Consider the following 27,193-nt stretch of genomic DNA (forward strand, 5'->3'; position numbering starts at 1 on the left):
TGCTAAAGCTAACATTTCTAATATGATATTGCATAGTAGTGGTGATATGAGCATCCTTGTTTCACCTCGGATCTTAATGGGAATGAGTCTAGACTCTCCTGGTTGAAAATTATGCTTGCTGATGGTTTAAGATAGATACTGCTTATTATTCTAAGGAACAACCCATTTGTTCCAATACTCTCTAGTGTTTTTAGTAGGAATGGGTGCTGTATTTTGTCAGAAGCTTTTTCTGCATCTATTGATATAATCATGTGGTTTCTGATAGTATAATTAATTATATCAATAACAAACCAAACAGTTTTCCTAATATTGAACCAGCCCTGCATTCCTGGAATAAATCCAACTTGGTTCTAATATATTATCCTGATGATAACTTGTAATTGTTTTGTTAAGATTTTATTACAGATTTTTTTCCATCTATATTCATCAGGTAGATAGGTTTATAATTTTCTTCCTCTATTTTAACTCTTCTTGGTTTAGGTATCAGCACCATATTGGTGTCATAGAAAGAGTTAGGAAGAGTTCCATCTTTACCAATTTTTCCAAAGAGTCTATATAAAATTGGAATCAATTGTTCCTTAAATGTTTGACAGAATTCACTTGAGAATCCATCTGACCTGGGAGATTTTTTCTTAGGGAGTTCAATAATGGCTTGTTGAACTTCTTTTTCTGAGATAGGGTAATTTAGGTTTTTAATTTCCTCTTCATTTAATCTGGGCAATTTATATTTTTTAAAAATTTATCCATTTCACTTAGATTATCAAATTTATTGGCATAGAGTTGGGCAAAATAATTCTGAATGATTCATTTAATTTCCCCCTCATTGTTGGTGAATTCACATTTTTCATTTATGATAGTAGCAATTTGGTTTTCTTCTTTCATTTTTGTAATCAAATTGACCAGAGGTATGTCAATTTTATCATTTTTTCATATAACAAATTCTTAGTTATATTTATTATTTCAATAGTTTCTTGTTTTTGATTTTATTAATTTCTCCTCTAATTTTTAGGATTTCTAATTTGGTATTTAATTGGAGGTTTTAAATTTGTTCTTTATCTAATTTTTAGTTGTATATTTAGTGCATTGATTTCCACTTTCTCTAATTTATTCATGTAAGCATTTAAAGATATACTATATCCCCTGACAGCCACCTTGAGTATATCCCATAGCTTTTGGTATGTTGTTTCATTATTGTCATTACTTAGAATGAAATAAGCAATTCTTTATATAATTTGTTGTTTATGCCATTCATTCTTTAAAATGGAGTTATTTAGTTTCCAATTAATTTTGGGTCTGCATCTCCCTGGCCCAATATTGCATGTGATTTTTATTGCATTATGATCTGAGCAAGATGTATTCATGATTTTGGCCTTTCTGCCGTTGATTATTAGGTATTTATGCCCTAGTACATGGTCAATTTTGTGTAAGTGCCATGTATTACAAAAAAGAAAGTATATTCCTTTCTATCGCCATTCATTTTCTTCCATAAGTCTATCATATCTAGGTTTTCTAACAATCTATTTACCTCTTTAACTTCATTCTTGTTTATTTTATGATTAGATTTATCTTAATCTGAGAGTGGGAGATTGAGGTCTCCCCCTAGTAGACTTTTGCTATCTAGTTTTTCCTGTACCTCCTTCAACTTCTCCTCTAAGAATTTGGATGCTATACCACTGGGTACATACATATTTAGTTTTGAAATTACTTTATTATCTATGGTACCTTTTAGGAGGATATAGTTTCCTTCGTTATCTCTTTTAATGCTATCTATTTTTGCCACCGCTTTGTCTAAGATAAGGATTGCTACCTCTGCTATTTTCACTTCAGCTGAAGGAAAATATATTTTGCTCCAACCTTGTACCTTTACTCTATATGTAACTCTCTGCTTCAAATGAGTTTCTTATAAACACCATATTGTAGAATTCTGGTTTTTAATCTACTCTGCTATTCACTTACATTGTAAGGGATTGTTCATCCCATTCTCATTCAAAGTCATAATTTCTACCTTTTTATTGCCCTCCATGTTATCTTCCCTCTATTTGTAGTTTTCCCCTTTTTCCTTTTTTTCATATTCCCCAGTATTTTGTGTCTGAACACCACCACCTTCAGTGTGTTGGCCTTCCTATATCCCTTTTTCCCCTTTCCCTTTGTCCCTTCTTCCTTCCCTTCCTTCTGTTGGTTCCTCTTTTCCTCCCCCTCCTCTTTTCACCTTTTGATACTTGAAAGGTAAAATAAGTTTCGTAACTTAACTGAGTGTATGCATGCTAACTTTAAGCCAAAATCTGATTCAGGCAATTCTCACCTCCCCCTTCTTCCCATCTTTTGCAATAGTTAATTTGTACCTCTTAATGTAATGAAATTTACCCCTTCCTTATTTCTTCAAGGAAATCTTTTTATGCTGGAGACCAAGTCATTTTCTCCTCAGACATTCTAGGTCTCTCTGAGTTAGAGTCTTTTCCTTCTAGGAATTTTTCCTATGGACAACTCCTTTCTACTGGCCTTTCTTCATTTTCCTAAGTTCTTGTGTTGGGGGATGGGGCTGGTTCACAGAGGTTTAGTTTAGGGATGTCTAGAGGCTTTACTCATTGGGTTTAGTAACTCTAGAGGGCCTAGTCAGTAGAGGTGCTGGTTTCTTTCTCTGGAGTGTCTGTGACCTTGATTTGAGGCCCTCTCCCTTAGCCTGGAGGGTATGGGCAAAGCTGCTGAATACTTTTATCTTTGAACAATGGTGAGCTATGCCCTGAGGTCAGGTAATATCTCTCCTTATGCACAGCTGAGGGAGCTCTGCTGCTCACACCTGAGCCTGGGGGGGGGGGGGGGGCTGTAATTGTGTTTGTTCAGGGTAGAGGTTTCAGTTGAAATGAGGGTATGGACTCTGAGTTCCTCCAGACCAGAGGATCCCAGGGATAGATGTCTGCATCTATGCAGCACTGGAATTCGTTCTCCATCCCTGCCAGTAAGCCCCAAACCATCAGTCCCATAGCCAATGCCTCTGCTCCTTAGTTGGTTCCCAAGATGTCTCTCAGATGTCAGTTCCCACAGTAAATGCCTCCGTGGCTGCTTCCAGACTAGTCCTGCTCTCAGACTCTCTCCCTGTCATGTCCTCCTGGCAGTCTCTGCTTTCTGAACCCAGCTCAACCACAATCCCAGAAGATAAATCTTGAGAAGGATGCTCTTCTCCTAGGTTCTGTCTCTTTCTGGTTTTTGTTGATTGAATTTCTGTTAAGAGGTTTGTTTCATATTAGATATGAGGGAAGATCAGGAAAATTTAGCACAGTGCCTGTCTTCTCTCCACCATCTTGGCAGGAAATCATAACCTCTCTTCTTACCAAAGAGAGTCCCTTAAGTGCTCTCTTGATTGCATCTCATACAGTCTTTTCTAAAAGGGTATTCATTCTATCATCTTTGCTCTTTCACTGATCTTGAATCTCTTCCTATTTGTAGGCTGCATCCCTGTCACCTCCAAAATTAGCCAGGTCTCTCCTATCCTTAAAAAAAAAACCTTCATTCAATCTGACTATTCCCAATAACTACAATCCTATAACTCTACTAAATTTATTGACAATGTTTATAATCAGTACCTCTACTTCCCTTTCTCTCCCTCTCTTCTCAACCCTCAGCAGACTATATTATGATATCATTATTCAACTGAATCTCCTCTATTCAAAGTTATCAATAATCTCTAATTATCACATCTATCGGTCTTTTCTCAGTTCTCTTCCTGTTGGCTTTGCTTTTGCTTCAGACTTTGCCTCAGTACATTAACTTCTTAGATACACTTCTGAGATTTCCATGACACAATTTTTTCCTGTTTCTCCTCCTACTGACTGACTCTCTTCAGTCTCTTAAATTGGATTTTCTTTCAGGTCAGGGCCACTGACCAATGGTGTCCTGCAAAATTCTGCCCCAAACTGTCTTCTCTTCTTCCATTCTACATTCTTGCTTAGTAATCTCATTGGCTCCAATGTATTCAGTTATCATCTCTGTGCTAATGATCCTCAAATCTACTTATCCAGCACTAATCTCTCTACTGAGTTCCAGTTTCTCATTTCTAGTAGTCTTTAGAAGATGTTATAATAGATGTCCTGACAACATCTCAAAGTCAAGATGTACAGACTTATCTTTTTCCCAAAACCTTTCTCTCTTCCTCACTTATTAATATCATGAAAACTTCCATTCACCATGGTTTCTAGCCTCTTGAACTAGATATCCTTAACACTAAATTTTCATTCCCTGTATCTAATCTTATCATGAGGTTTCACTTTTACCTTTATGATATTTCCCCCATGTACCCCCTTCTTTCCTCATACATTGCTACTATTAGATGAAGATTTTTATAACCTCCCCCTTAGACTGTTTCAATAGAATGCTGATTGGTCTTCTTGCTGCAAGATTCTCCACTCCAGACAATCCTTAATTCACTTGCATTTGTCATTTTAACAATGAATATATTTGACTATATCACTTCATCATTAACTGGTGGATCCTCTTACCCTTAGGATTAAATATAAAATTTTCCATCTGACTTGTCAAGATTTATCCACATTCCCTTGCCTACATTTTCAGCCTTCTTACCCATTTCCTCCTCATATTCCACCTTCAAACCACACTGACTTTGCAGTTCTTCCTGATATTTGATCTTTTCACTCAGGTTCTTTTTGTTGACTGTCCTTCATATTTGGAATCCTTTCTCTTTTCCCTCCCATTCCTACCTTCCCTTCTTTCCTCTTCAGTTCAAATCTGACTTCAGCAGGGGGTCTTTCCGAGTGTCATCATATTACTGGCTGTCTTCTAGGTATCCTTAAAATTTATAAAATGTGTATGAGAATATATACATATATATATACATATATCTAAATACATACATACATATATTAACATTTACCTCAATATACACATACAGACACAGATAAATCCATAGATGTGTAAAATATATGCATATATACATGTATATAACAAATATGATTGTTTTTATAATATTGAGCTCCCATAGGAATTGGGCCTCCTTCACATCAGAGACCATGGTTTTAGCCTTTATTTGTCTAGAACACTGCCTGATGCATAATGAATATTTAATATATGCTTCATGATAGTCTGGCTCACTACAAGATTTTGTGTTCTAATATTATGGCAGTCAGGAATCATACTGGGACTTGGGGTCTCACCAAGTTGACTAAGGAAGCATTGAGTTTAGGGCAGCTAGGTGGCACAATGAATAGAGCACTGATCCTGGAGTCAGGAGGTCCTGAATATAAATTTAAATCCGGCCTCAGACTCTTAATAATTACCTAGCTGTGTGATCTTGGACAAGTCACTTAATTCCACTGCCTCCCCCCCCCAAAAAAAAAGATGAAGAAGCATTAAGTTGACAAGAGACTCCTCTGAAAAGCTCTCCCCCCCAATATCTGTAATTGAAATCCCATGAGTCCAGAAGGGAAGGTGGGGGAGAGAATTTTTAAGACTCACAGGAGGGAAGATCACACAAGTAAAAGTGGAAGTTTGCTGATGTTGTGGGTGCTATCTTTTCCTTATTCATGATCTTAGATATGTAGCAGAGTTGACAGAGCTAACCAAGGTCAAATCCTCACCCAATGCTGTTGGAGAAGAATCAGCAGAGTTTGTAGGCTTCTTCCCAGATTTTGTGTGGACTGTGTGGGATTTCACTCTGATGCTGGAGCTAAATGGATACCCTATCACTCCCAATGAATACTTGGAAAATGCCTTGAAACTCAGTAGAGGTAATTTAGCAGAAATCAGTATTGGGCACATGTTGGCCCTCAGCAGTACAAGGGGAACTGACACCAAATGTTTATCCATTTCTTGGGAACTTAGCTATTTATTCCTAGGGCTTATTCTTTTGAATCTCATGACTCTAGAAATGGAAGTTGAAAGTTTTTCAGGCTCTTAAGGTTTTTCTGAAGGTAAGTCAGAATTTCCAAAATGAAGTGACCTCACTTAAAGGGGAACAGTCCCAGAGAAAACGGATTTTTTTCTAAATTCTTTGATGGGTTTGTATCACTTGAACTTACAAAATGAGGCAGATATTTACATATGTTCTGCAATTGGTGGTGAGCATGGAATTTCAAAAAAGGGAATGACTTGATTTTAAGGCTTATTGCATTCAGTCTAGGGCACAGCCTGGGGAATTCTTCCTCTGTGGAAATAGCCTAGACCTTTTTCATAATAATAAATAGACAAATCCTTGAGAAGGCATACTGTTCTCACAATGGGAAAGCCATTTTGAGTCAGAGGTCATGGGATTAAATTATAACCATAGTGGTCATTACCTATGTGACTTTGGGCAAGTTATTTAATGTCTTTGAGCCTCATTCTCCTTATCTGTAAAAGGAGGTATTTAGACTCCATGATCTCTAAAAAACCCAGCTCTATATCCATTGATAAATGAGGTCAGAGAGTTTTTCCCTGCTAGAAAAACACCAACTGTGCTCTCTCAAATGTAACTTGCTAGGGTGGCTAGGTGGCGCAGTGGATAAAGCACTGGCCCTGGAGTCAGGAGTACCTGGGTTCAAATCTGGTCTCAGACACTTAAGAATTACCTAGCTGTGTGGCCTTGGGCAAGTCACTTAACCCCATTTGCCTTGCAAAAACCTAAAAAAAAACATAACTTGCTTATCCTAAAGATTTCTGACTGACCATTCAGCTGTCACTGCTCTAATAAACTTCCTTCTAACACTTCATAATGGATAATAAAGCTAAATGTACAAATTTCTAACTACACACCACTTTCATTGTGGACAGATGTGGATGGAGACATAAAGGTAAGGATACTGATCTCACTGGAAATGTCTCCAAATTATGTTTGACAATGAGTTCCTTCAATTCTGGTCAAAAGGCATTATTTAAATCTTTACCCAAGGGACTGTGTTCAGTACTCAGCAGAAAGGGTAAAAAATGCCTACCTTAAAAAAATTATATGCTAGTGGAGGAAAACATGTGAAAAAGAAGTGGGTTAAAATAGATTTGGAATGACTGTGGGAATTAGGAGGGTAGAAAGGATCAAAGAGGCCCAGGGATGATAAGGCCTTTGTGTAGGAGGTACTGTCAAAACAGAGACATGAAGATAGTTATAGGTTTCAAGAGAAAAAGGCGACAGAGAAAAAAGTCCAGGACTAAGGATTCCTGGGTTAGAAGTCCACAAATGAGTGATGGAACAGAACAGAGAGTAGAAAGAACAGTGTGACTGAAGTAGAGGATATAAGGAGAATATTACAAATTCAGTCTATAAGGATTAGAACCACTTTGGGAAAGGTTTACTAGCATATGTAATTGGATCCAGAGGCATGAAGAAAGCATGATAGCTAGTTTTTTGAGCCATGAAATACCATAATCAGACTTGTTCACCTGGTATATCACTTTGGTAACATGTCTGCGAAAAGGAGGAGCAAAGAAGAAGTAGAGGCTGGAAGATCATTTAGTAGGCAATTACAAAAGTCCAAATGCAAGGTAATAAGGATCTGAACTCAGGTAACTGAAGTGTTGTGGACAGAAGGCAAAAAATTCAAGAGATGTTAGGGTGATAGACTTTAACTAAGTGGTTAAGAAATGATGAGAATGACTTCTGTGAGACAGTGTCCTCTCAATGGCTAATTCTGCTTGGAGTGATAGAATTGTTATTAACTTCAAACAAGGAGGATCTCCTTTATTATTATTATTATTGGGAGCCTGTCCTGGGACTTTTTTCATTTTAGAGAACCACAATTCTCTTTCTACATTTTCTATAATTGGTACAGTAATTTCCCGAGTCGTAACTAAGTGTGACTCTAAGTATGAATCTGTGAGAGGCTCCATTCAGATTTAGGGAAAATTCATTTTCTCTGTATGTTTAGGTGTCTTCTCTGAATAACACAATCCAGTATCCTTACATTAAATGAATGAGTTGGATTTCTAATAATCTGTCCCTGAAATACTTCTGGTTTTAAAGATTCTGTGTCTACTATTCTACCTTAGGATTGGATAAGTGAAGATTTGAAATACAGTAATTGTCAGCCTTCATCAGCAATTTCTCCATGATCTCTGTTTTCTTACCCCTCAGGGAAGAACCCCAGAGTTCACCTGGCCAACCTTCCATGAGAGTGCATCAGAAAATTCTTTCCAAAACAAAAATGTTTTACATTTGACCGTCCAACAAATGATAAGTCAGTATTAGCCCATCTTGAAGATGTCGAAGAAAGCCAGCTAGAGCCTTCATTCAAGCATCAGGCAGACAACTTCTGTTCTTACATCTTTTTCCAATGCAAAACCCAAGAGCTTTAATGGGGGCATCATGATCAATGGGAATCGTAAGTTTTCTTTGTTCCAATGTAAGCTGGATTTGGTTCTTTGTATGTATATAGGTATTATTAGATTTTTGGATTGCCCTCCTTATGAACTTGGGTTTTATTGTTCTTGTTTTCCAAGTTTTCAGTTTAAAAATTCCTAGGAATATGCATTCTGAGATGTCAGTGATCTCTGATGGAGATTAAATTAGACAGGTTCCACAGGTGTAGTGAAAGGCAATTGTCTTAAAACTCCAAACGTGAAGTGAATGGGATTTAGTAAAACATAAAAAGTAGTAACTTTGTCTTCTAATTCTGACAATATTCTAGAGTGCATTTTTTCCAGAGTGAAAAAATGGATTTTCATTAAGATATCTTAACAAAATGGCACACCTCCCTCATGGTGGAAGAGAAGGGCCTAGAACACATTGTTAAATGGGCAAATTGTAATCACTAAGGAAAGAGAAGTACAGGTCACTAAAGTTCAGCAGATAAAGCAAACTTCCTTACTTGACAATGTAATTGGATTGATACACTTCAGAAAAATAGTGTCAATGTGACCTAGTTAGATTTTAAGAGAATATTTAGCAGTATGTAATACTATAATTCTAAAGAAGATAGAGTTATAAAATAGCTGGTAATACATTTAGGTAGATTCAGAACATAAGGTGAAATTGACCAAAGCCTATAATGCCATGCCGCAAGATTTTAGGTAATTCTCAATAGTTTTGACAAAGTTAAAGGTTAGGCAAATAAAATTGTGATCCAATATCAGATGACATAGAGCTTAGAAAAACAACTAATACATACCATATTATTCTGGCAGAATAAAACAATGACCTTAAATGAATGTTGGAACCTGACAAGAAGAAATGCAAAGTTCTCCATTTGGATATAAAGTGAGATCAAGATAGAAAATAGTTCTTGGGGGATATATCTGAAGAATTACATGGATTACCAACTCAATATGAGAAAATAGTCTCAAATGCAAAGTTATTCAAATTTTCATTGTCATTTGGCTCTACTTAGGCACCATCTGGTATTTTCTTTTCAAATCTAGGATCTCACTTTAGGAAAGACATAGACAAGGTTAAACATTTTCAGAATAAGTTAATGAAAATAAATGAAAGGACTGAAGTTTACACAAAAACAGGTAAATGGAAGAAGGCTCAAGTTCATTCCACTTGAATCCAGAGGTCAAAACTAGGAGAAATGAGTAGAATTTGACAAGAGGTATATTTAGATGTGATAGAAATTGACCTTCCTAACCAGCTAAATTGTTCAAACATAGAAGACACTGCATTGAGTCATCATGATCTCCCCTTCAATGAAAATTGACTAGTGGTGATTGGAAACCAATTCCTCAGAAAATTATCAAAGAAATAATTTGTCAGGCATGGTTTCTACTAGATAATTAACACTTGGGCCATCTTCAACTTCATCTTGTGCATCAGGTTTGGGGAAGCTGCTGGAGACCTATGTGAAGACAATCTGTAGTGGAGACATTCCCTGCCTGGAGAATGCCGTGCTGGCATTGACTGAAACTGAGAACTCAGCTGCTGTACAAAAAGCTAGCAAACTTTATGTAGAGCAGATGAACCTAAAGGTGGACTATCCCACAAAAACTCTCCAGGACTTGCTAAACCTACATGCAGACTGTGAGAAAGAAGCCATCTCAATGTTCATGAAGCTTTCTTTCAAGGATGAAACATGTCAGTATCAGCAGGAACTGATGGTATGTTCTCTCAGCTACTCCCTTTGCCTCTTAACTCTCTTTTCTGAGTGAAACCTAGAGATTGGTCAGACTCATTCCAATTTTTTGTCCTCCAGGCCAGTCCATAAGAGGAAAACCTGGTCTCTCTAGGGAGTTAGAGGCATGAAAGCCTAAATCTCACTTGCCATGAAAAGATACTCCTTCCTTGAGACTCACTGAAATCAGTGAGTTTTTTAAAAAGACAAAATGCTTCCCACTTGCATATTTGCTGGATAGATGACATTACTGGAATCTCTATGTATCTTCCAACTCCTAGGACTCACAAATTCTTGCTAGTAATGTTTCCTGCCTGTCCAGACATCTGCTCTGTATTACTTACCAGATTCAAACTCATTTGAACTACACCAAAAGGAGATTGATTATTTTAGACTTTCAGGACTGACATGGAGGATCATTTGATGAGATCACCTCCTACGGAGAGTGCAGACTTTGGGTCCAAAAGATGACTTGTCCACAGTGCCCTAGATAGTGACCAGTAGATTAAAATTAGCCTAAGTATCTCAGTTCCTAAATCAAAATTTTAAGTTTTATTATATCCTGAGATACATCATTCCAGAAAAACAAAAGCAAGTAGACATTCTCTTAAAAGTTACTTTATTTCCCCTAATTTACTTTCTCTCCATCTCACTGTAGCAAATCTTAGAAACCAAGAAGAATGATTTCATAAAGCGAAGTGAGGAAGAATCAACCAAATATTGCCAAACTAAGCTTAAGGATCTCTCTCAGACTTTGAGGAAAGCCATTTCTCAAAGCACCTTCTCTGTGCCAGGAGGATACAAGCTCTACAAGGAAGAAATAAAAAAAAAAATGATAAACAATTATCATCAACTTCCCAGGAAAGGGTTAAAGGTGAGCAAAGACCTGGAGGCCAGGAATGGTGACACAAGTTGGAGGTGCCCCTGATCCTACAAGGTATTGATTGAGCTCACCTTCCAATAACCACCCAAGAAGAGAATGCCTGGTCACAGAAATTCTGACTTTATAGTTCACATCTCTGCTGGGAGTTCTTGATAGAAATCTCTTGTCCCTTCCCAGAGAATATGTTTGATAATTTAGGAAGATAGGCCATATGAGGGTCGCAAGAGGCCAGACTTGAGGCAGGTTGCCCTAGTCCCTCATGTTTAAACTTGGAAGGAAATGAGGTGCTCAGAGCTGTATCTCCTTATGGCCGGCTTACTGTTCTTACTGACAAGCAGGTCACATCAGTAGCCTCTGTGTTTAGTCTCCTGAGTCAATCAAGTCCTAAAAATGTTTTCAATACTGTTTAAGGAAAAAGAATAATCCATACTATAGCATAGATTGCTCCTACCACAGAAGCTATGCTCTCTTCAGCATCTATCTAAGACTGAGGAAAGTTATGAATATATCTCTTGTGTGCTTGTCCAGGCGGAAGACGTCCTCCAAAGGTATCTGCAGTCACTGGCAGTGACAGAAAAAGCCATCCTGCAGACAGATCAAGCTCTTGCTGATCAGGAGAGGGCCTTGGAAGGTACAGGGAAAGGATCTAGTCAAGCAGGAATTTGGGTGGGTTTGGAAATTTGTAAACAAAATTGTCCTAAGGCATAAAGATTTCCTGAAATGCTTGGTATTTCTTCTTTATTGTCCCAGTCCCTGCTAGATTTGTAACCAGCAACTGTGACTATGACACCAGGTCAGAGAAGTTATTCTTTCAAACTTGTTTCTCTGAATCTAATGAAGAAAAAAAGAAATTTAGGAATTTTCAGTTTCTTTCAAATAGTCAGTTTGGGTTCTGAGTGCAAGAGAAAATATTATGTGTCAGCATCCTGCTCAATGACTTCCAGTGAGTCCCTTTTACCTCCAGAATCATATATAAACTCCTTCATTGAACATTTAAAGTCTACAAATTGGTTCTTTCCTACCTTTACTGTTTTGTATATCTTTCTGCCTTCCACTCTTGGTGTGCTTCAGCAACACTGACTTTCTAACAGTTCCCCAGACAGAAGAAGATATCTCTGATGATGAAAACACTGTCACTTTCTTCAGAAGGCCTTCCTATGTCTCTCCAACTATGCCTTCCTCAATCATAGTGATTTCCAATAACTATCTATAGATCTTTTTTTTGCAAGGCAATGGGATTAACTGACTCACCCAATGTCACACAGCTGTGTGGGGCTGGATTTGAACTCAGATCCTCCTGACTTCAGGGCTCTATCCAGTCCCACAATTAGCTGCCCTCTTTCGATACGTCTTGCATCTGAATGATTATTTGGATGGTGTTTCTTCCCTTAGGACAGTTCCTTGAGGACAGGAATTCTTTTTAAGCTCTTTTTTTTGGGTCTCTCAAATGCACAGTGTCTGGCCTCTAGTGAGTGCTTAATAAATGCATGTTCACTACCTGACCAGTTTCACCTGTCTAAATCTTCTGTTTCCTTCTATTCTATCAAACAGTTGAACGGGTCAAAAGAGAAGCAGCTGAGAAGGAGAAGATGTTGGAACAGCAACAAATGGAATTGCAGCAAAAGATGGAAGCTCAGCAGAGAAGTTATGAAGAAAAAATCAACCAATTGAAACAGAAGATGGAGGAAGAAAGGAGTCAGATCCTGAGAGAAATGCAAATGATTCTCGATCACAAGCTAAAGGTGCATAGGAGTTTGTGATTAGTGTATATGCTTAGGAAGCAACAGAATCACCTTGGCAGGACAGGGATGAGTAGATAAACAGGGAGGGCAAATTTGCCTTGATATAAGTCACTGTGCTGAAGAATAGACTATGGACTTTTTCATCATAAGACCTAGGTTTGAGGTCCTTCCTCCTCCTTTTCAGTTTTCTCAATTATAATAATATAAGGCCAATCACATCTGCCTCATTGGACTCACAAAATTGATGTCCAGTCCAAATGATTTTTGTATCACTCAGAAAGCATCCCCTTAGCTCTCATAATTCCAAAAGGCTGTTCCAAGTTATTCTTCAGGTCCTCATCCTATGAGTTTCAAAGTTCACAAGCCCCTACCAAAGTCTTGTGTTTTCCTAGTCAAAGAGAAGACACATTTAGTTCAAGACAAAGACCCTGACCAAAGGCTTTTCTGTTACATCCCTTTTATACAAGGCAGACACAACTTCATGAAACATCATCAATCTAAACAACATACCTCAGAAGTTTTTCTCCCATAGGAGATTTGTGGATTTCTATAAACCTCAGTTGGAATAGGCCTTTTCTCTCCAGATGGAGTTTGCAGAACTCAGGGACCAAACTCTTTGGAAGAAAGATGAAGGACTATCCCAACTACTTTGTGCATTCAGGATTAATGATATTTTTGAATTCTATTTCCTGGTCAGCAATTTCTGAAATTATCTCTACAAGTATCCTTTCTTTCTTGAGGTCAGAATGACCTGGTTTAACTTCCATTTCTAAATTTCTCACAGATAGCATCTGCTAAAGGATACCATTTCTAAAAACTCTAGTGGACTAAGTTCACACCCCACCCCCTAGCATGTCAACACACAAATTCTTGATTCTCTCTGCAAATATAAGAAATAATGAACTGGCCCTGTGACCTTATTGATGGAAAGAATTGCAATAAGAAAATTTCTTCTACTAGTACCATCAGCATCACCCTGCAAGGATTGTTCTAGAGAATTCCTGGGGCAATGAGGAGGTTAAATGACTTGTCCTGGGTCCAAGAAGTATTGAGGTAGAACTTGAATCCAGATCTTTCTGACTCTAAGACTCTCAACAAAGCCAAGCTGATTCATACAAATGAGAGCAAGGGCCAAGAAAGGCATAGAGGCATATGTGAGCCCAGGAGCCAAGCCACTATGCCCTTTACCTAATCACATTCCTGGTCTTTAATATATAATGTGGCTTCAAAACGGTTCCATTTCATCTGTTAATTTAAAAAAAAAGAGGCTTGAAAATCACAAAGTGCCATGAACCTTTACGTTCCAGTGATTAGTATTTCTAAGGCCATAATGTGTAGAAGGAAACCTCAAAGGGAACTGTTTTGAATTTGTCATTACTCCATCTGCTTCTGAATGAAACCCCTGAATTCAGATCAGTACTTCTTTGTCCTCAACAAAGACCCTAAAAAAACTGTCAGAGGACTCATCTGTAATCCTAATCACCATGGATAGTGAAAGTTAATTCCAGAGTCCCTAATGGTTTGGGGCTGCTAGGATGACTCCATCCCAGATGGAATCCATTCTTCCCTCCTACCTGAGCCCAAAAGTGCTAGGTCCTGGGACAAGAACCTATCCAGTGGCTGAACTGGTTCACTTAGAACTATTGGTCCATGGGGATGAAGCAAACTCTGCCTAAACTCATGGAATTAAGCCAGAGTCAGCCCAGGCTGATAATGGAGCCAGTAGAAGTTAATTCACATTAGTTTCAAAATTGGTCAAAGGACCAAGTGACTTTGATATTGATTGAGCCCTTCCTGAATCACTCTCTCTATATATAGTATTTACAGACTGTTTTTTTAAACATGTGGACATCTGGGTTACTTATGAATTGAGAATAATGCCAAAGATAAAAGCAAGTATTTTATGTGTCACTTTCAAATTAAAAAAAAAAAACTTATTTTTATCCTCACCATAATCTGACAATTGGGTGCTAATATAGATTAAGGAATAAGGCTTTAATCCAATTCAGGTCTTCCTGACTCCAAGTGCATCATTTTCCCACTAAGCCCCCCGCACTGCCCTTTTAGGATCATGAGTCCAAGCCAATTGGCATTGTGTTCAGTGTTCCAGATTTCACCATTGGCCCTGAAGTCTAGCTTCTTGTCTCTCATAGTGGAAGGGTAATAATTTGTTGTAGAGAAGGCCTAAAATGATTTTTCTCACTGTCAGGGAATGTCCCTGTGCCATTTTCTTATCTTCTAATCTCCTCAGAGGAGTAGGAGAAATACATAGATGTGTCTGGTACTTGGTGAAATGAGTACTAACTACGTACAATGATGACATGCTTTAATCTTCTATTAGGTAAAAAAGAAACTGATGGAGGAAGAATTTCATATGAAAGCTGAAAAGATGCGGAAAGAGCTGAATCACCTACAAACCAAGATTAAGGAGGAGGAGCATAAAAAGGACTCCTTGTGGCCCATGATTTTAGAAACCATAGGCACTGGAGCGATGTTCCTGTTACCTGGTGCAGGAAAACTGGCTGGCTTGGGGTTGACAGCATTGGGCAAAAAGTTATCACAATGAAAGGGGTTAAAGTTTCCCAAAAAAAGTTTAAGAATAGATTTGTTCCACCTAATAAAATATGGCATTGAGACTTCCAAATATGTGTGAATGTAGGTGTTTTCTGCTTCTAATTCACCCAAGTATTAAAAAATAAAGCTGATGATCACCAGACTGGATAAAGAAACTTGGAGCAAATCCATATCCATTTCCTCAGTGTTGGTAATATGAGACTTCTTTCTATTAAATGAATGAAAGTCTTGTTTTCATTAAGGCAAATGATCAGGAAGGCAAGAAGCTTGAATTTCTCCCCTTTTTTAATGCCTCAGAGCATTCAGAACTAGAAGAAGCCTGGACATTGAAGGAATCTAACTGCCTTGTTTTACATGTGACTGTTTAGTGGTGCAATACATGGCAAGATTGGAAGACCTGAGTTCAAATCTGGCATCAGACTCTTACTGTAGCACCCTAAGAAAGTCCCTGAACCTCTCTCTGTCTCACTTTCCTCATTCATGAAATGGGGGTGATGATAATGCCTACTTCATAGGCTTGGAGCAACAAATGAGTAAAAATTCTTTGGAAGCCTCAAAGAAATACTATTAATATTAGAAGATAGAGTTACAGAGATTCACAGTGGTTTGCCCAAAGTCACAGAGAAGATGGGATTCACCCTTGACTATAAATTCATTCTGATAAATTCAGAGGACACATCCCTTGACCTCTCATAAATATAAATCTGTGCTTCTTAAGATTATTAAAAGTCCAACTGGAACAGACTCTGATTTCAGAACCCCAAGTTTTACTTTGAAAAATGCTTGCATATGAATAATAGAGTGTGTTTGGAGATTGTAGTCATAAGACCTGAGCTCAAATGCCTTTACTGTCTTGGATAAATCACTTAACTTTCCCCAGCCTCAGTTTCCTCCTCTTAAAATAATTGGGTTGAGCTAGATGATCTCTTGGGTCCCTTCCAGCTCCAAATCCTATGTTTTTGGATGGGTATTTTTTAGGGTTCACAAAATCTGTTGTCTAAATAGTCAACATACACACTTTCCTAGTCCTATAATTCCAAGCAAACTAGCTCCCTCTTAAATAATAAATGAAGATATGTGTGTAGCCATATGTTTCATAACAACCCTGAATATAACACTTTACAACTTTTCATTCAGAGTTTTCCAAAAGTTTTCAGTTCTGTGTTCCCTTATTTCTCAGTGTTTTTCCATAGCAACTGAGACAAAAGAGTCATGTTTATTAAATATTAAAATAAATATTTGTGTCCTAACAACTTAATTGACAGGAGACAAATTAATAAATATAAGTAGGAAGGAAAAATATTTATTTCATTCTTAAAAAACCATAATTATTAATGGAATATTTGCAGCTTTGGGGCACAGCAAAATTGTTGAATTACACACTATACACACACAACTACCCCAATTCCTTTCCCAAGGTAATTTTTGCTCAGTACTTTCTTTTTAACTCAACAACCAAAAACCCAATGTTGTAACATTATGATATAAAATAGAATTACTATCCCAGCCAAAACCACAAGTGAACAGATTCTCATCTCAAATATTTAAAAAAGTTAATGAAAGGAATGTAATGTTGTAAAGGGATCTAATGTTGAATCTGTGAACTATCTCTAAGCTGTAGTTTGCCTGGTGTCTGACAGTTATTAGCAGCCCTGTGTTTCCCTTGAAAATTTAAACATCATGTGATGTCCCTGTAAATTCTCTGTGGCTTCCTGGATGACCTCAAAATGCAGTTTGAGAATCACGTACAATTCAGATTTCTTGGATTAAAAATATAACATGTTATCCCTTTTCCACGTTATATCCTTAGTAATAATAAATGGTCCCTTTAGCCTTTTCTTGCCCTGGCTAAACCATTCTCTCCATTTCCTTCAATACATCTTTCAGAGTAATAGTTGTGCATTCAAAGATCTCTATTTTTATGTTTCTCCTTTTACAAATAAAAGTTCCTTCTGTAATACTGTAAAATGCATCTTCATATAAATTAGAAATAGGCCCCACCTGTTTTATGTTTGTGCTTCATTCTCAAAGAAGACCATGACATCCTCACTTTCTCCTCCAGATCCATCTAGGTCCAGTGACCAGATATGGATCAGGTCAACTGGAGATGACATTGAAAGTGAGGCAATAGTACCTAAGGTCTCACACCTAGCAATCTGAGGTAGGAATTTGAACTCCTGACTTCCTAACACTAAGACCAATGCTCTAACCACTAAAGCATGAAACATGAGCATGAGCTCCCGTATGTATTTGAAGGTACAAATATATGAGTAGACATGACAGCACTGATTATAGAGAACTTACTTTGGAGTCAAGAAGTCTTCAATTCAAGTCCTACCCATACCGGCTCTGTGACCCTGGACAAGTCATTTCATTTCTCAGTGTTCTGGATAACTTTCAATAACAATAAATTACAGAGAAGATACTGGTTCACATTTGTAAGAGGAACTTTCTCATACAGATTACCCTTGTACTAATTAAATCTTAGTCCCAATAAGAAAGCACTGTTTCCAATATGATAAATGACTTGGATGTTGTCTTATAAACCCATAAAAAAGGGTTGTTTATGTAAAATAACAAAGATGTTCCTGGGTAAAGCCTCACTTCTCAGGTCTGACGGGGAAAAGGGTTGGATGTTAGAAACATTTCAGGTACTAGGGGATAGCTGAAATTGGCACCCAGCATTAGCCATCTCAAAGTCCAGCAGTCTCAAAGGAAAATGAACAGAAAGTTCCAACCATTTCAGCAATATCCAGTTCTTTAGGCTTCATTCTCCCTGTACTTTTATCTGCAGATCCTTTATGGACTTATGAGACCTAAAGAATAAAGATAATCTCCAGCCTTTTCATTAGGACAAAATGGATTCAGGGACTTCTCCCACCGGACCTCACCTTATCATGAAGGAGTTCAATGTTCTCTATGTCTCCAGAGGGAAAATCTCTCTGTTTGTTCTTCATCTAATTGAGTCAAAAAATAAATGCTCTAACCCAAGTGGATGTCAAGGGACACTCGTTTATATCAGCAGAATGAAAACACAGAACAATTCATTGTAGAAACAGTAAGATAACAAAGTGTAGGTACTGGTCAGCCTAGTAGCTCAGGAGAAACAAACAGCATATCTCTTATTTTTCTTCTTCTTTTCCTTCCCAAAAATTAAGCAGAAAGTAATTGTTCCATGTTTCATCTCCGTTTTGAGTTGTTCCCTCTAATAAGCAGAGAAAACAAGTCATGAATCCTGCATTTTAGTCTCACCAGGCAGATCAATCAGATTCCAACAGTCTCTGTCTCATTCCCAAAGTTCTTGTTATCCCTAACAGCACCTATATGTTGGTCTGGATAGGAAAGGACAAAGCATAGAAGAACTAAGAGCAGACATATACAGACATCATTCTGACTCCAGTCTATCTCCTCCCTCTCTAGTATTCATCTACCAATGTCTGCCCAGGTGAATCTCGCTCATCCTTCTTCTTACCAGAGTTCTCCCTAATGCCCAGGTCAGAATCATATGTTCCATGAAATCTAGGTAAAAGTCTTCTTGGTTGCTTTAGATGCTTCTAGAATGTTGAGTCTCCCAGGCCCAGAACATCAAACTGTGGAGGAATGTTGGTCTCAGACAATTGATAGATTTCCTCAAACAAAGAAGATTTGGGCAAAAGAGACTAAAGAAGTAAAAAACAAAATTAAAAACAAAATAATCTGGCCAAAGCATAACTGGAAGAGCCTTCTTTTCACCAAATCACTGACACGAAGGTGACATCCTCGAGGGCTGGTTTATGAAAGTTAACACACTGTAGGGTATATTTTTACCTTTTCAATCATTCACCTGGAGATTATTGCTCACAAACATTAAGGGAGATTCAAGGTTTAGTGGGTTTTGTACTACGGTGCATTCAGGTGAACAGGAGAGCCGCAGTTAAGATTTCTTCAAGGACTGGGACATAGAGATGAGTGCATTGGGAGTTTGACCTGAAATGAGTGCCCTCCACAGTAAAGGCCTTAAAGTAAAGGGAGGAGGAGAAGAATTAGTTTGGTAAGGCAATATGGCAGAGGCCCTAAATATCATAAGGACTAACGAATACAGTGAATTTTAACTTCAAATCTCATGCCTCTCATTTCCATTCCCTCTTATTTTTATCTGTAATAACTGCAATATAGATATTCCATCCTTGCTATTATATGATATCTCATCTGCCTCTTGTGGTTAATTTCCTTCTACAGTAGGAGTTTCCCCTTCTTCTCCACTCAGTACTTTTTAAAATATTGTTTTATTTTAGTTTTACAAGTACATTCAAAGATAGATTTCAGCATTCATCTTTTTGTGAACTTAATTTTCTGTTTCTCTATTTTTGCTCACCAAATCCCTATGACAGCAAGTAATCTGATATAGGTTATACATGTAAAATCATATTTGACATACTTCCATATTAGTCATCTGGTGAAAAAAGAATCAGAACTAATAGAGAAAAAAATATGAGAAAAAGAAAAAACACAAAACAATTTTTCCTTTGATTTTTCCAAAACAATGGGGTGAGTTACCCAAGGTCACACAACTAGGTAATTATTAAATGTCTAAGGTCACATTTGAACTCAGGTCCTCATGACTCCAGGACAAGTGCCCTATCCACTGCATCACCTAACTGTCCCCTAAAGCAATTTTTAAAAGTGAAAATTGTATGCTTTCATCTGCATTCAGATGCCATAGTTTTCCTTTGCATGTGGATGGCAATTTCTATCACAAGCCTTTTAGAATTGTCCTTGATCACTGAACTGCTGAGAGGAGCTAAGTCTGACACAGTCGATCACCACACAATGTTGTTGCTAATATGTACAGTGTTCTCCTGGTGCTGCCCACTTCACTCAGCATCAATTCATGCAAGTTTTTCCAGACTTTTCTGAAGTCCACTCTCATGATTTCTTACAAAGTAGTATTCCAGAATTTGGCTATTACAGTAAAAGAAGGTGGCCTACCCCTACTAGATATAAAGCTACACTATAAAGCAGCAGTCATCAAAACTGCCTGGTACTGGTTAAGCAATAGAGTAATGGATGAGTGCATTAGGATAGCTTCAAAAAAAACTGCAACAAATGACTACAACTCTTCATATAGTTTCAAAGAAGTGGAAATTATGACAATCGACTATTTGACAAACCCAAAGACATGTTTCTGGGATAAGAACTCACTACTTGACAAAAATTGTTGGGAAAACTGGAAAATAGTATGGTAAAAACTAGGCATAGATCCACATCTCACACCCTATACCAAAATAAGGTCAAAATGGGTACAGGATTTAGACCTAAAGACTGATACCATAGATAAATTATTAGATTAAAGAACACTCTATCTGATCTATGGAAAAGGGATGAAATTGTAACCAAACAAGAATTGGAGCAGATTATAAACTGCTAAATGAATGATTTTGACTATATTAATTAAATTGAAAAGTTTTTGCACTAATAAAGTAAATGATACCAAAATTAGAGGAAAAGCAGGAAGCTGGGAAACAATCTTCACAACCAGGAGTTCTGATAAAAGTTTCATTTTTAAATATATATAGAGAATTCCTATTTATATAGCAATTAGCAATATATATAAAATCATATATATATATATAATTATATATATAATTTATAGAGAATGACTTATAAGATCATAAGTCATTCCCCAATTGATAAATGGTCAAAGGATCAGAACAGACAGTTTTCAAATGAAGAAATTAAAGCTATATATAATCCTATGAATATATGTTCCAAATCACTATTCATTAGAGAAATGCAAATTAAAACAGTAATGAGGTATCATCTCACACATTTTAGATTAGCCCAGATGAGAAAAACAAAGATGAGCAATGTTGGAGAAGTTGTGGAAGGATTGGGACATTGATGCATTGCTGGTGGAGTAGAGAATGAATCTAAAATTTCTGGAGAGAAATATGGAACGATTCCCAAAAACAATAAAATTGTTTATACACTTTAACTCAACAATTCCAATTCTAAGACTATAGGCAGTAGAAATTCTAAAAAATGGGAAAAGTTCTACAATGTTCCAAAATATTTATAGCAGCTCTTTTGTAGTGACAAAGAACTGGAAATTGAGGGGATGCCTATCAATTGTGGAATGGCTAAACAAGTTATGGTACATGAATACTGCGGAATATTATAGTTCTATAAAAAACTGTGGATGGTTGGACTCTATAGAAGCATAGAATGACTTACAGGATCTGATGCTGAGCATAGGGAGTAGAGTCAAGAGAACAATATACACATCAACAACATTATGAGATGAGTAGCTTTGATGGAAGTAGCTCCACTTGACAGTTCAGAGTTAGGACAAGTGAATTTGACTAGTGATGGACTAAATAATGCCCAACAAAAGGGAGAAAAACAAAACAAAACAAAACACACAGAAAAAACAACCTTTCCAAATCGGATGAACACATGCTAAAAATCATATCTTATGTGTCTCATTCCCTTAATCCTAATTCCTCGTGCCAAAGATTACTCACCTGGTAATATGTTTAACAAAATGGATATGTAAAATATTAACCTGACTCTTCCCTGCTGAGAGAAAGGGGGTGGGAAGGGAGGATGGAGGAATATTTAGTAACTTGGAAATATGCATGAAGTGCATGAAAACAAACTAACAAATAAACAAACAAACGAATGAATGAATGAATGAAAAATAGTATTTCATCACATTTATATGCCATAATTTGTTCAGATATTTGACAATTGATGGGGAATTTCTATAATTTATACTTCTTTGAAACTATAAAAAGAGTTGCTTTAAATATTTTTGCCACTATAGGTATTTTTGCCTTTTCTTAAGATGTCTTTTGGATATGGACCTGGTGTTGTATTGCTGGATCAATGAGTACACACAGTTTTATTGCATAATATATTCTGCTCCAGCCTTTTACCTTCACACTGTGTGCATCTTTCTGCTTCATATTTGTTGCTGATAAACAACATTTAATCCGTTCTTCTAAGACTTCTCTTTTATGGGAGAGTTTATCCCTTTACATTCATAGTTAATGATTACTATCTCGGTATAACCCTCCATCCTATCTTCTCCCTGTGTGTATTTTTCACTCTAGTTTCACCCTATCCCTACTCACCATTGGTTTTCCTCTGAACACTGCCTCCCTCAATCATCCCTCCCTTTCAGCAGTCCCCACTCCCTTTTCCCTCCAGTTTTCCCCTCCTAATTTTACCCTCATTCCTGTTACCCCTTTTATCAGTACTTACTTCTCTTTTTTCTCCTTTCCCCTCCTAATTCCCTAAAAGGTAAGTTAAATTTCTAAACCCAACTGAGTGTATATGTTATTCCATCTTTGAGCCAAACTGATGAGATCAAAATTTAAGCAATTCTCACCTGCTCCCTTTTTTCACCCCTACTGTAATAGGCACTTTGTGTCTCTTCATTTTATGTAATTTGCCCTATTCCATCTCCCCTTTCCTCTTTTCCCAGTACAATTCTTTTTTTTTCTCCATGGCTTAATTTTTTTAAAATCATCCCATGAAAATCAATTTATGGCCATTCATTCTTTAGGTATACACCTTCTAAAATAAATACAGCTCTCAATAGGTACAAGTAACATTCTCCATAGGGATGGAAAAAGTTTAATCATATTGAATAATATTAGTTTTCTTTTCCCTTGTCTATCTTTTTGTGACTCTCTTGAGTTTCCTATTTGATGATTTTGTTCACTTCTACCCTTTTCATCAAGAAATTTTGAAACTGCATTTGTATCTTGTTTTTCATTTGGTCATTTATATTTTCAAAATAGCTGTTTAATTTTACCATTTCATCAACTGTATTTTTTAATGGAATTGTTTTCTTCAATGGATTTTTTTTTCATTTGGTCAGTTCTGTTTTCTGTTTGCATTTGTCCTATTAAAAAAGCATTTTAAAGGAGGTGTTTTCATCAGTCAATGTTTGTACTTCTTTTTGTTCTTGCTATTTGATTTCTTTTAGAGAAAGATTTTGTATTGAGTTTTACAATGTTCCCCCTATTCTTGCATCCCTGCCCCCCCACAGAAGGCAATCTGTTAGTCTTTACATTGTTTCCATTTTAAACACTGATCCAAGTTGAATGTGATAGGAGAGAAAGCATATCCTTAAGGAAAAAAATAAAGTATAAGAGATAGCAAAATCATATAATAACATAATGGGTTTTTTTTCCCTAAATTGAAGGTAATTGTCTTTGGTCTTTAGTTTAAACTGAACAATTCTTTCTTTGGATCAGATGGCATTCTCCATTGCAGATACCCCAAAATTGTCCCTGATTGTTGCACTGATGGAATGAGCAAGTCCATCAAGATTGATCATCACTCCTGTGTTGCTGTTAGGGTGTATAAAGTTTTTCTGGTCCTGCTGATCTCACTCAGAATTAGGTCATACAAATCCTTCCAGGTTTCCCTGAATTCCCATCCCTCCTGGTTTCTAATAGAACAATAGTGTTCCATGACATGCACATACCACAGTTTGTTAAGTCATTCCCCAACTGAAAGACATTTACCCAATTTCCAATTCTTTGCAACCACAAGCAGGGCTGTTGTGAATACTTTTGAACAAGTAATGTTTTGCCCTTTTTCATGATCTCTTCAGGATATAGACCCAGTAGAGGTATTGCTGGATCAAAGGGTATGCACATTTTTGTTGCCCTTTGGGCATAATTCCAAATTGCTCTCCAGAAATGTTGGATGATTTCACCAATTGTTCCTTAAATGTTTGATAGAATTCACTTGAGAATCCATCTGGCCCTGGAGATTATTGCTTAGAGAGTTCAATAAAGGCTTGTTGAATTTCTTTTTCTGAGATACGGTTATTAAATTTCCTCTTCATTTAATCTGGGCAATTTATGTTTTTGTAAATATTCATCCATTTCACTAAGATTATCAAATTTATTGGCATAGTGTTGGGCAAAATAATTCTGAATTATTACTTTAATTTCCTCCTCATTGGTGGTGAGTTCTCCTTTTTTATTTGTGATACAAGCACGTTGGTTTTTCTCTTTCATTTTTTGAATCAAATTAACCAGAGGTTTATCATTTTTATTACTTTTTTCATCAAAACAACTCTTGGTTTTATTTTGAATTCAGTAGTTTTATTGCTTTCAATTTTATTAATTTTCCTTTCATTTTTAGAAATTCTAATTTGGTATTTAATTTAGGGATCTTTAAATTTGAACTTTCTCCAATTTTTTTAGTTGCATATTCAATTCATTGATTTCCTCTTTCACTAATGTATGCATAAACATAGGATAAAATAATTAATTCTTTCTATAATTTGTTGCTTGATCCACTCATTCTTTAAAATGAGTTTAGTTTCCAATTAGTTCTGGATCTATATCTCCCTGATCCAATATTGCATATGATTTTTATTGCATTATGCCCTGAGAAAGATGCATTCAATACTTCTGCCTTTCTGCAATTGATCATCAGGTTTTTATACCCTAATATATGGTCAATTTTTGTGTAAGTGCCAGATACTGAGAAAAAAATGTCTATTCCTTTCTATCCCCATTGAGTTTCCTCCATAAGTCTATCATATCTAGGTTTTCTAATAATCGATTTATCTCCTTAGCTTCCTTCTTGTTTATTTCATTGCTAGATTTATCTAAATCTGAGAGTAGGAGGTTGAGGTCTTCCAATAGTAGAGTTTTGCTGTATATGTCTTCCTGTAGCTCTTTCAACTTCTCCTCTAAGAATCTGGATGCTATACCATTGGGGCATCATTAGTACTGAAATTATTTTTTTGTCTATGCTACCTTTTAGGAGGATATAGTTTCCTTCATTATCTCTTTTAATGCCATCTGTTTTGCAGTTGATTTCTCAAAGATAAGGATTGCTACTCCTGCATTTTTCACTTCAGTTAAAGCAAAATATATTTTGCTCCAACCTTTTACCTTTACTCTATATGTACCTCTCTGCTTCAAATGAGTTTCTTGTAAGCAGCATATTATAGGATTATGGTTTTTAATCCACTCTGCTATTCACTTACATTTTAAGGGAGAGTTCATCCTACTCACATTCAAAGCTATAATTACTAATTCTTCATTGCCTGCCATGCTATTTTCCCATTTGTATTTTTCCCCTTTTCCCCTTTATCCATATTCCCCACCTTCAGTGTATTTATCCTCCTACAATAACCACCCTCCCCTTTCTTTCCCTTTTCCCTTTTCCCCTTCTACTTCCTTCTTTTCCCCTTCGCTTCCTTCTGTTATTTCCCCTTTTTTCTCTCACCCTCCCTGCCCCCCTCCACTTTTACCCTTTTAATGCTTGAAAGATAAGTTTCTTAACTGATTGTGTATAAGTTAACTTTCAGCCAAGTTTGATGAGATGAAGATTCAGGTGGTTTTCACCTCCTCCCTTCTTCACCTCTATTGTAATAGGTCCTTTGTGCCTGTTAATGTAATGAGATTTACTTCATTCAAAATCCTCCATCCTTCCATCTCTTTACTGTTACCCTTTTTAAGGAGGTATTGTATATATGTAATTCCCTTACAGTCATGGTTAAGTTATGAGTGTCCATTATTTCTTGCTGAGCACATTCTTTCTAATAGAATTACAGTTCTTGAGAGTTATGGAAATCTTTCTCCCAGGTGGGTGTATATCCAGTTGTATTCTATTGGATAGCAGTTTTTTTCTTTACTCTTTTTTTTTATTTTTCGTGCATCTCTTCAGTCTCCTGTTTGAAGTCCAAATTTTCTATTGAGCTCTGGTCTTTTCATCAGGAAAAGTTGGAAGTCTCCTATTTCATTAAAAGTACATCTTTCAAAAAAGAAAAAAGGGGAAAAGGGGCGGCTAGGTGGTGTAGTGGATAAAGCACCAGCCCTGTAGTCAGGAGTACCTGGGTTCAAGTCCAGTCTCAGACATTTAATAATTACCTAGCTGTGTGGCCTTGGGCAAGCCACTTAACCCCGTTTGCCTTGCCAAAAAAACAAAAAAAAAAAAAGTACATCTTTCCCCCAGAAGTGAAGTCTCAGTTTTGTTGGATAGTGGATTTTTGGATGCATTGCAAGGTCCCTTGCTCTTTGGATTCTAGGCTCTTTGATCCCTGAATGTTGGTGTAGCCAGGTCCTGTGTACTCCTTCCTGTGGCTTCTTGGCATCTAAATTGTTTCTTTCTGGCTGCTTACAGAATTTTCTCTTTTATATGATAGTTCTGGAATTTGACCACACAATTCCTGGGCATTTGCATTTTGAGATCCCTTTCCAGAGGGGATCGATGTATTCTTTCAATAACTATTTTGCCCTATGGTTCCAAGATTTCAGAGCAATATTCCATCACTAAATCCTGTAATATTAAATCCAGACTTTTTTGTTCTCTTTAATTTTTTCAGGAAACCCAATGATTCTTAAGTTGCTCTACTAGATCTATTCTCAAGGTCAGTGGTTTTGCTGATGAGTTATCTTATATTTTATTCTATTTTTTTATTTTATTTAACAGAATCTGATTGTCTCATGAAGTCATTAGCTTCCAAGATTTCATTCTTTAAATTTTTAGAAAAGAATTTTCCTCATTTACCTTTTGCAATTGGTCAATTCTGTTTTTGAAGGAGTTTTTGATTTGCCCAAATATACCTTTGAGAAACTTATTTTCTTTTTGCATTTGCCCAAATGAGGATCTGAGAAAACTATTCTCATTTTGTATTTGTCCAATTGCACCTTGCAAGGATTTATTTTCTTGTTGCAATATGTTAATTTTCTATTACAACTGTTAATTTTCACTTGAGTTTCTTTCCCCAATTTTTCCAATTGATTTTTTTTTTGTTTTTGCAAGGCAATGGGGTAAGGTGGGTTGCCCAAGGCCACACAGCTAGGCAATTATTAAATGTCTGATGCCAAATTTAAACTCAGGTACTCCTAACTGCAGGGCCTGTGCTCTATCCATTATGCCACCTAGCCACCCCCCCAATTGATTTTTAAACTTCTCACTGATTTCTTCAAGGAAGTCTTTATGGATTG

At 36.7% G+C, this 27,193-nt stretch overlaps 1 protein-coding gene and 1 pseudogene across 1 annotated transcript in view; one reads left to right on the top strand and one right to left on the bottom strand.

Annotated features, from left to right (window-relative positions):
* The window catches only part of LOC141512642 (guanylate-binding protein 3-like), a 29,913-nt gene extending 13,711 nt beyond the window's left edge, over positions 1-16,202 (top strand). The window contains 8 exon segments of the mRNA XM_074221741.1: positions 5,545-5,738; positions 8,054-8,244; positions 8,246-8,300; positions 9,731-10,011; positions 10,684-10,899; positions 11,437-11,539; positions 12,460-12,650; positions 14,992-16,202. Of these exon segments, the coding sequence (XP_074077842.1) occupies positions 5,545-5,738; positions 8,054-8,244; positions 8,246-8,300; positions 9,731-10,011; positions 10,684-10,899; positions 11,437-11,539; positions 12,460-12,650; positions 14,992-15,216 (1,456 nt within the window). The 3' untranslated portion in view covers positions 15,217-16,202.
* LOC141512643 (guanylate-binding protein 1-like) overlaps positions 1-27,193 on the bottom strand; it is a 135,632-nt pseudogene that overhangs the window by 77,872 nt on the left and 30,567 nt on the right.

This window comes from Macrotis lagotis, chromosome 2, assembly GCF_037893015.1.
Source record: "Macrotis lagotis isolate mMagLag1 chromosome 2, bilby.v1.9.chrom.fasta, whole genome shotgun sequence".
NCBI classification, from domain to species: domain Eukaryota; kingdom Metazoa; phylum Chordata; class Mammalia; order Peramelemorphia; family Peramelidae; genus Macrotis; species Macrotis lagotis.